This window comes from Chiloscyllium plagiosum, chromosome 25 (genome assembly GCF_004010195.1).
Source record: "Chiloscyllium plagiosum isolate BGI_BamShark_2017 chromosome 25, ASM401019v2, whole genome shotgun sequence".
Classification (NCBI taxonomy): Eukaryota; Metazoa; Chordata; class Chondrichthyes; order Orectolobiformes; family Hemiscylliidae; genus Chiloscyllium; species Chiloscyllium plagiosum.
In genome coordinates, this window is record NC_057734.1 from 1,559,633 (window position 1) to 1,568,440 (window position 8,808).

An 8,808-nucleotide genomic window follows, 5' to 3' on the forward strand; every position below is an offset into this window, starting at 1 on the left:
TGAAGGCTAACAAGTCCTCGGGACCTGATGGTCTGCATCCCAGATTACTCAAGGAGGTGGCTCTAGAAATCGTGGATGCATTGGTGATCATTTTCCAATGGTCTATAGACTCAGGATCAGTTTGTGCAGATTGGAGGGTGGCTAATGCTGTCCCACTTTTCAAGAAAGGAGGGAGAGAGAAAACAGGGAAGTATAGACCCATTTGCCTGACATCAGTGGTGGGAAAGATGTTGGAGTCAATTATAAAAGATGAAATTACAACATATTTGGATAACAGTAACAGGATAGGTCAGAGTCAGCATGGATTTACAAAGGGGAAATTGTGCTTGACTAATCTTCTGGAATTTTTTGAGGATGTAACGATGAAGATGGACAAGGGAGAGCCAGTGGATGTATATTGTAAACAGCTGCGGTCCCAGCACCGAACCTTGTGGTACCTCACTGGTCACTGCCTGCCATTCTTAAAGGGATCCGTTTATCACTACTCTTTGCTTGCTGTCAGTCAGCCAATTTTCAATCTAAGTCAGTATTTTGCCCCCAATACCATGTGCTCTAATTTTGCTCACTAATCTCCTATGTGGGACTTTCAGAAAGCCTTTCCTGGAATGGCGATACTATCATATGTTGAAAGACTGGAGCAACTGGGTTTGTATATACTTGAGTTGAGAAGGATGAGAGGGGATCTGATTGAGATGTATAAGATTATAAAAGGATTGGGCACTCTGGAGGCAGGGAGCATATGTCTGCTGATGGGTGAGTCCAGAATCAGAGGACACAGTCTAAAAATAAGGGTAGGCCATTGAGAACAGAGTTGAGGAGAAACATCTTCACCCAGAGAGTGGTGCCCCAAAAGGCAGTGGAGCAAAGTGTCTGGGTACTTTCAAGAAAGAGATGGATAGAGCTTTCAAGGATAGTGAAATCAAGGGTTATGGGGATAAGGTAGGAACAGGATACTGATTGTGGATGATCAGCCATGATCATAATGAATGGTGGTGCAGGCTCGAAGGGCAGAATGTCCTACTCTTGCACCTATTGTGTATTGGATTGTGTTTCACATTCACTGTTTAACTTGAAAATGGACTGTGTTCCACATTGACTCTTTAATTTGAACATGAACTGTGTTCCACTTTCGCTGTTCAGTTTAAACATGGACTGTGTTCCACATTGACGCTTTAATTTGAACATGGACTGTGTTCCACATTCACTGTTTAATTTAAATATGGACTGTGTCCCACATTCACTGTTTAATTTAAATATGGACTGTGTCCCACATTCACTGTTTAATTTGAACATGCACTGTGTCCCACATTCACTGTTTAATTTGAACATAGACTGTGTTCCACATTCACTGTTTAATCTGAACATGGACTGAGTTCCACATTCATGGTTTAATTTGAACATGGACTGTGTTCCACATTCACTGTTTAATTTGAACATGGATTGTGTCCCACATTCACTGTTTAATTTGAACATAGACTGTGTTCCACATTCACTGTTTAATTTGAACATAGACTGTGTTCCACGTTCACTGTTTAATTTGAACATGGACTGTGTTCCATATTCACTGTTTAATTTAAACATGGATTGTGTTCCACATTCACTTTTTAATATGACCATGGACTGTGTTCCACATTCACTGTTTAATTTAAATATGTACTGTGTTCCACATTTCAATTTGAACATAGACTGTGTTCCACGTTCACTGTTTAAGTTGAACATGGACTGTGTTCCACATTCATTGTTTAATTTAAACATGGACTGTGTTCCACATTCATTGTTTAATTTGAAAATGTACTGTGTTCCACAGTCAATTCTTCCCACAATTATTGTTCAATTTAAACTTGGACTGTGTCCACATTCACTGTTAAAGTTGAAAATGGACTGTGTTCTACATTCACTGTTTAATTTAAACATGGACTGTCCTCCACATTTGCTGTTTAATTCAACCTTGGACTGTGTTCCACATTCACTGTTTAATTTAAATATGAACTGTCCTCCACATTTATTGTTTAATTTCACATTGAACTGTGTTCCACATTCATTGTTTAATTTGAACATGGACTGTCCTCCACATTTATTGTTTAAATTAACATAGAACATAGAACATAGAACAGTACAGCACAGAACAGGCCCTTCAGACCACGATGCTGTGCCGACCACTGATCCTCATGTATGCACCCTCAAATTTCTGTGACCATATGCATGTCCAGGAGTCTCTTAAATGTCCCCAATGACCCTGCCTCCACAACTGCTGCTGGCAACGCATTCCATGCTCTCACAACTCTCTGTGTAAAGAACACGCCTCTGACATCCCCTCTATACTTTCCTCCAACCAGCTTAAAACTATGACCCCTCGTGTTAGTCATTTCTGCCCTGGGAAATAGTCTCTGGCTATCGACTCTATCTATGCCTCTCATTACCTTGTATACCTCAATTAGGTCCCCACTTCTCCTCCACTTCGCCAATGAAAAAAGTCCGAGCTCAGTCAACCTCTCTTCATAAAATAAGCACTCCAGTCCAGGCAGCATCCTGGTAAACCTCCTCTGAACCCTCTTCAAAGCATCCACATCTTTCCTATAATAGGGCGACCAGAACTGGACACAGTATTCCAAGTGCGGTCTAACCAAAGTTTTATAGAGCTGCAACAAGATCTCACGACTCTTCAACTCAATACCCCTGTTAATGAATGCCCTGTTAACCTTGGACTGTGCTCCACATTCACTGTTTAATTTATATGTGGACTGTGTCCCACATTCATTGTTTACTTTGAACATGGACTGTGTTCCACATTCACTGTTTAATTCAAACATGGACTGTGTTCCACGTTCACTGTTTAATTTAACCTTGGACTGTGTTCCACATTCACTGTTTAATTTAAATATGGACTGTCCTCCACATTTATTGTTTAATTTAACCTTGGACTGTGTTCCACATTCACTGTTTAATTTATATGTGGACTGTCCTCCACATTTATTGTTTAATTTAACCTTGGACTGTGTTCCACATTCACTATTTAATTTATATGTGGACTGTCCTCCACATTTATTGTTTAACTTAACCTTGGACTGTGTTCCACATTCACTGTTTAATTTATATGTGGACTGTGTTCCACATTTTGTCTCAGCTGTGACAGCGGCTGCAGGATTGCACAGTAGCTGGCTGTTTCTGCCATCCGCACATTCGACACGCAAGGCACTCACAACAGTAAGAGGACAGAAATATAATTTTATAAAGCACACGGAATTATGGAAGGCCTGTACCTCGGCTGTAATGCTATGTTTCAGTTGGGTGTGTTTTTGTTGTGTTGGGGCTGGCTGTGGTGAATGTGCGGAGGCGGGTGGAGGCTGGTTGTTGTGGGTGACGGCCGCCATTTTGTGGCGGAGCGGCTGCAGGGAGACGGTGGGATAGGTACTCGCTCCTCGTCAGGGAGAGAGAGAGAAACCATGGCCCAGGCTCGGGCCTACACCTTCCCCAACCACCGCAAGAAGCAGCAGAACAACAACAACAAGAAGAAGGAGGATGATAAGAAGAAGGTGGTGGAGCTGTTAGTTTTCGGTTACGCCTGTAAGCTGTTCCGGGAGGACGACAAGGCCCAGTTCCACGAGCAAGGCAAGCACCTCATCCCCTGGATGGGAGACCCGGCCCTCCTCATCGATAGGTCGGTTAACCCACTCACACTCACTCTGTCTACCAGCCTGCCTGCCCTCTAACCACCTCCCTCCTCCCTGAGGGGGAGGGAGATTTAAACTCTCTGATTTTGAACTTAAGATACCGCGAATGCTGGGAATCTGGAGGAAGCACACAGTGCTGGAGGGACTCAGCAGGTCCTGCAACATCCATGGAGAGAAAGCATCTATCAGTTTAAATCAGATGAGCCATCCAAATATCTGGGCTCCAGGTTAACTCTGCTTATCTCTACAGATGCGGCCATGCCTGCTGAGTTCCTCCAGCACTTTGTTTTTGTTCATGAGCTACTTTAAGTCACGAGAAATGAGAGAGTTGTTGGCGGAACTCAGCAGGTCTAACAGCATCTTTGCAGCAAAAGCAGAGCTAACGTTTGAAGTCTGATGACCCTTCTTCAGATCTGCACTCTGGTCACTGGACTTGAAACGTTAACTCTGTTTTTCTCTGCAGTTGCTGTCAGACCTGCTGAGTATCTTCAGTAATTTCTGCTCTTGTTTCTGAGGTATGTTAAGTGATGGAAACAGAAAATACTGGAGAAACTTGGCAGCTTTGACAGTGCTGAAATCTTGAAGCCAATAAGTTGGCCAAGGACTGAATCCACTGACCCTTTATAACAGTCATGTCACTGAAGGGCAGCCCTCAGATGCTAACTGTCAATTCTCTCTCCACAGAGACCATCAGACCTGCTAAGTTTCTCCAGTGCTTTCTGTTTTCAGATCTCCAGCACATGTAGAGTTTTGCTTTTGTTTGAACTTATGTCATGTCAGCTGGTACATTCCCTGTAATTAATTTTTCCACCATGTGGATCTCTTGAGATCTGCTCAGCACGCCAGTCAGCGTGGATGGAACAGCAGCACGGCTTAGGTGGAACATGAGCTTTTTTGGGAGGAGGGTGTTCCCAGCTGTTAGTCTTTAAGTAGGGTATTTTATTTGTGGCCATCTGGTCATGCAGATATTGATTTGGTAGGTTTGGATTAACGTGTCACTCTGACATGTTTGAACTTGGAAGCAAATCAAGCTGATGGTCCCAATGTAGTACTGAGGAGGTGCCTCGTAATTGGAGATGCTGACTTTTGATTGAGAAATTTTTTAAAAAGGCCCTGTCTCTCTCAGGCGTATGTGGAAGGTCCCGTGGCCACTGTGTCAAAGCACAGGTGTTCCCAATGCCCTGGCCAATATTCATCCTTCAGTGAACATCTTCAAGAAAGTTGCCTCTGGGTTCTTTGTCTATTATGGGACCTTGCTCTCCAAAAATTGGCTGCAGTAGTTTTTAAATTGTAAAAGGACAAGTTGAAAAGTATTTCATTGACTATAAAAATACTTTGGTGCAACCTGTAATTGTGAAAGTCTTTACTTTTTAAATCTCTGAGACTTAGGGTCTATTATCTGTTAGATAGAAGCTGCATGCAGTCTTTCTATTTTATTCATAACTTTTCCTTGCTCCTTTTAGTTAAGCATATGTTTATGTAAATGAGCTGATTGGCCGGTTTCTGTACTGAATATCCTGTGCAATTTGTGTTAATTTTTATATAAATATATAAATGTCTCTCTCTGTCACGTAATCCAGAGCTTCTTTCCCCAGTGAATTTGCCAGGTAGTAAAATGGCTAGGAAAAAAAAACAGTCCTAGTCATGATTTTGCCACAAAGCGACGGGCCTCCAGTTGATGAAGAGCTTTCATTCTCCTCCACCTCCTCCTCCAGGAAAACGCAGAGCATGGTGAAGCGAGGACATTTACGGCCCTTTTGGTTCTTGCTGATAGGTATTTATGTCCTCGGTTTGTGCGCCTGTTAAAACTGCTTTTGCAGATGAAATGTTGTCAAGCAAGAGTGTCTTTGACAGATAGCAGTGCGAGTGATTGACTGAAACATGCACGGTAAGATTCTTTTTTAAAACAGTGTCAGTACTTGGCAAACCGGGTGTTCGTTTACATTCTATTAACTGTTCAATATTGTGGTGAAGAACTGAGTTAACTTTTCTGAATGCACTTTATACCATCTTTTAAAGACAGTCGTTTAAATTTAAATTATGTAATATAGTAAGCTATTCATTTTCATTTTTTATATTATTTGTAATGTTATTTTGATTGTTTCTTTAAATATCACTTGCAGGTTGCCTAGTTTGGTAAGTATGTGATCTGGTCAGTAGAGTTTTTTCTTAATTGTATTGACCAGTGTCTTCATCTTGCAGGTATGATTGTCGGGGTCACTTAAACGACCTCTCAGAATGTGATGCTGAGTACACTTGGAACAGAGATTATCAGTTATCGGAAGAGGAGGCGAGGATTGATGCTCTTTGTGATGAAGAGAGGTATTTAGCCTTGCATACGGACTTGCTTGAGGAGGAGGCAAGGCAAGGTACTATTTGCAAAACAACTTTACCTTTCAGCCAAATTCATGTGAATTTCTGCAAATAATTACAATCTCCTGTAATTTGACCATGCACTCATTTTTTTTGATATTCCTTATTTGACAGTATCCTGGGGATTGGAAAAGGAATCCTTCCTTGTCAAAAAGGATCTCAGGAGTAGTTTAATTAGCCTGCGAAAGAGAATTGTTCGCAACTTAGGGCAGCATGGAAACTATGAATTCTGTTTTGACTTTCTCTTCAGTGAAAACTCATTCTCTGCTGATTTAAGTTTTGAGATTTTCCCATAGTTCTTGTTTAAATTAATGATTGTATTTTAAATCTTATTCTTGATTTTATTTTGTACTGCTGATGTAAAAGTCAGATTTTAACTTTATGTACATTTTATAATAACGTTTGCTTCTTTAAGTCTAATTCATTCTTCCCTTCTCAAAACTCTGCCTTTTAAGAGGAAGAATATAGACGTCTGAATGAGGCTTTAGCTGAGGATGGCATCTATAATGCGGTTGGGTTTGCTTATAGCAGTGATTATTATGATCCATCGCAACCAACAGAAGAAGAAGAACTGGCTAAAACGGATGGTAAATATCAAATTGTTTTTCATTTTATCGGGGTGATTAATGTTTTCTAGAGGTCATGTAATCGGCTGGAAATAGAACTTAAGGCTAAAAGGATCAAAGGATATAGGGATAAAAGAATACTAGGTTATTGAGTTGGATGATCAACCATGATGATAATGAATGGCTGAACAGGGTCAAAGAGCCAAATAGCCTGCTTCTCCTGTTTTCTATGTTTCCCAGAACAATTGTTTGCGAAATCTTTCTAATCTGAAACTGGTTTGAAATGTCTTTTGTAGTTCATTTCAGTTATAAATATAGATCTGATATTTGGCCATTTAACATTTATTTAACTATCTAAAAGTAACAGTCAACTTGATAAACTAATATGGATATCTCAGTTTATCAATAATTGCAACTGAGTACGCACTTTTGTTATACAATGCCTTCGATCTGATTGTTTCAGAGATTTTCTGTCATAAATTTGCACCTCTGGTTTAGTTTATCAAAAATGAGTTGAAGTCTGACTAGTGAAGATAGAAGTTGTTAAATTGATACCCATGATCTCCATGATAATCATGGAATGAGGAAATAGCAAAAATCATGGCTAAGAGCAGATATATAAACAGCAGTAAAATTAAATAGAAAACACAAGTTGCAGAAACTAGGAAAACTACAAAGGGGGCATTAAATTAAATGTATATGGTTTCTATAATGTAGCTAGAATGGTTAGTGTTTACACAAATTTACACATTGGATAATGGCAAGTGGCCATAACCGAAGGCCAATTGAAAATCAGTGACAACAGATATTGAGGGAAGATGATGAGAAATATATTCAGACAGTTGACAGATTATGGAATGCTATACTTAGAAAGAAACTGACATTTTAAAAGGAAATGGACAGGTGCAATAGGATGGGAAATCTGCAACGTTAAGAGCCAATAGCAGGAACCTAGGGCTACAAATTCATGTACATTCTAAGATCCACCAATAGCATGATTGGCTGAATTCCTTTCTGTGTCGTATCATTCTATCATTCTGTCGTCATATTGTAATTTCCTGTAGAAATAATGAAACTTATGACCATAAGACATTGGAGCAGAAATTAGAACCATTCAGCCCATTGAGTCTGCTCCGCCATTCAATCATGGCTGATAAGTTTCTCAATCCCATTCTCCTGCCTCCTCCCCATAACCCTTGATCCCCTTGACAATCAAGAACCTAACTTTCTCCGTCTTAAATATACTCAATGACTTGGCCTCCATGTCCCTCTGTGGCAATGAATTCCATAGATGTACCACTCTCTGACTGAAGAAGTTTCTCCTTATCTCCATTTTAAAAGGTCTTCCCTTTACTCAAAAGCTATGCCCTTGGGTCCCGGTCTCTCCTACCAACAGAAACATCTTCCCATGGCACGGTGGCACAGTGGTTAGCACTGCTGCCTCACAGCGCCAGAGACCCGGGTTCAATTCCCACCTCAGGCGACTGACTGTGTGGAGTTTGCACGTTCTCCCCGTGTCTGTGTGGGTTTCCTCCAGGTGCTCCGGTTTCCTCCCACAGTCCAAAGATGTGCGGGTCAGGTGAATTGGCCCTGTCACATTGTCCGTAGTGTTAGGTAAGGGGTAAACGTATGGGTGGGTTACGCTTCGGCGGGTCGGTGTGGACTTGTTGGGCCGAAGGGCCTGTTTCCACACTGTAATGTAATGTAATCTAATCATCAGAGCTAAGAGTAGCAAGGAGGGGACATGAAAGGTCCTTAGTTGGTAGGATTAGGGAAAATCCTAAGGCTTTCTATAGGTATGTCAGGAATAAAAGAATGACTAGGGTAGGAATAGGTCCAGTCAAGGATAGTAGTGGGAAGTTGCGTGTGGAGGCTGAAGAGATTGGGGAGACACTGAATGAATACTTTTCGTCAGTATTCAATCAGGAACAGGATGGGGAGACACTGAATGAATACTTTTCGTCAGTATTCAATCAGGAACAGGACATTGTTGTCAATGTGAGTACTGAGTCACAATTAAGTAGAATGGATGGCTTTGAGGTATGTAGAGAAGAGGTGTTGGAAATTCTGGAAAGGGTGAAAATAGATAAGTCCCCTGGGCCTGATGGCATTTATCCTAGGATTCTCCGGGAAGCAAGGGAGGAGATTGCAGAGCCATTGGCCTTGATTTTTATGTCCTAGTTGTCTACAGGAGTAGT

The 8,808-nt window shown here is 41.1% G+C and overlaps 1 protein-coding gene across 4 annotated transcripts in view; it reads left to right on the forward strand.

The window, feature by feature from the left end:
- Positions 1–3,347: 3,347 nt before the first annotated feature.
- LOC122562502 (splicing factor SWAP) overlaps positions 3,348–8,808 on the forward strand; it is a 135,409-nt gene continuing 129,948 nt past the window's right edge. For 2 of the 4 annotated variants that reach the window (XM_043715343.1, XM_043715341.1), the window contains exons 1-3: positions 3,348–3,658; positions 5,874–6,040; positions 6,500–6,631. In XM_043715343.1, the coding sequence (XP_043571278.1) occupies positions 3,444–3,658; positions 5,874–6,040; positions 6,500–6,631 (514 nt within the window). In that variant the 5' untranslated portion in view covers positions 3,348–3,443. The remainder of the gene's footprint in view (positions 3,659–5,873; positions 6,041–6,499; positions 6,632–8,808) is intronic. The other 2 variants (XM_043715340.1, XM_043715342.1) reach the window with 1 other exon arrangement.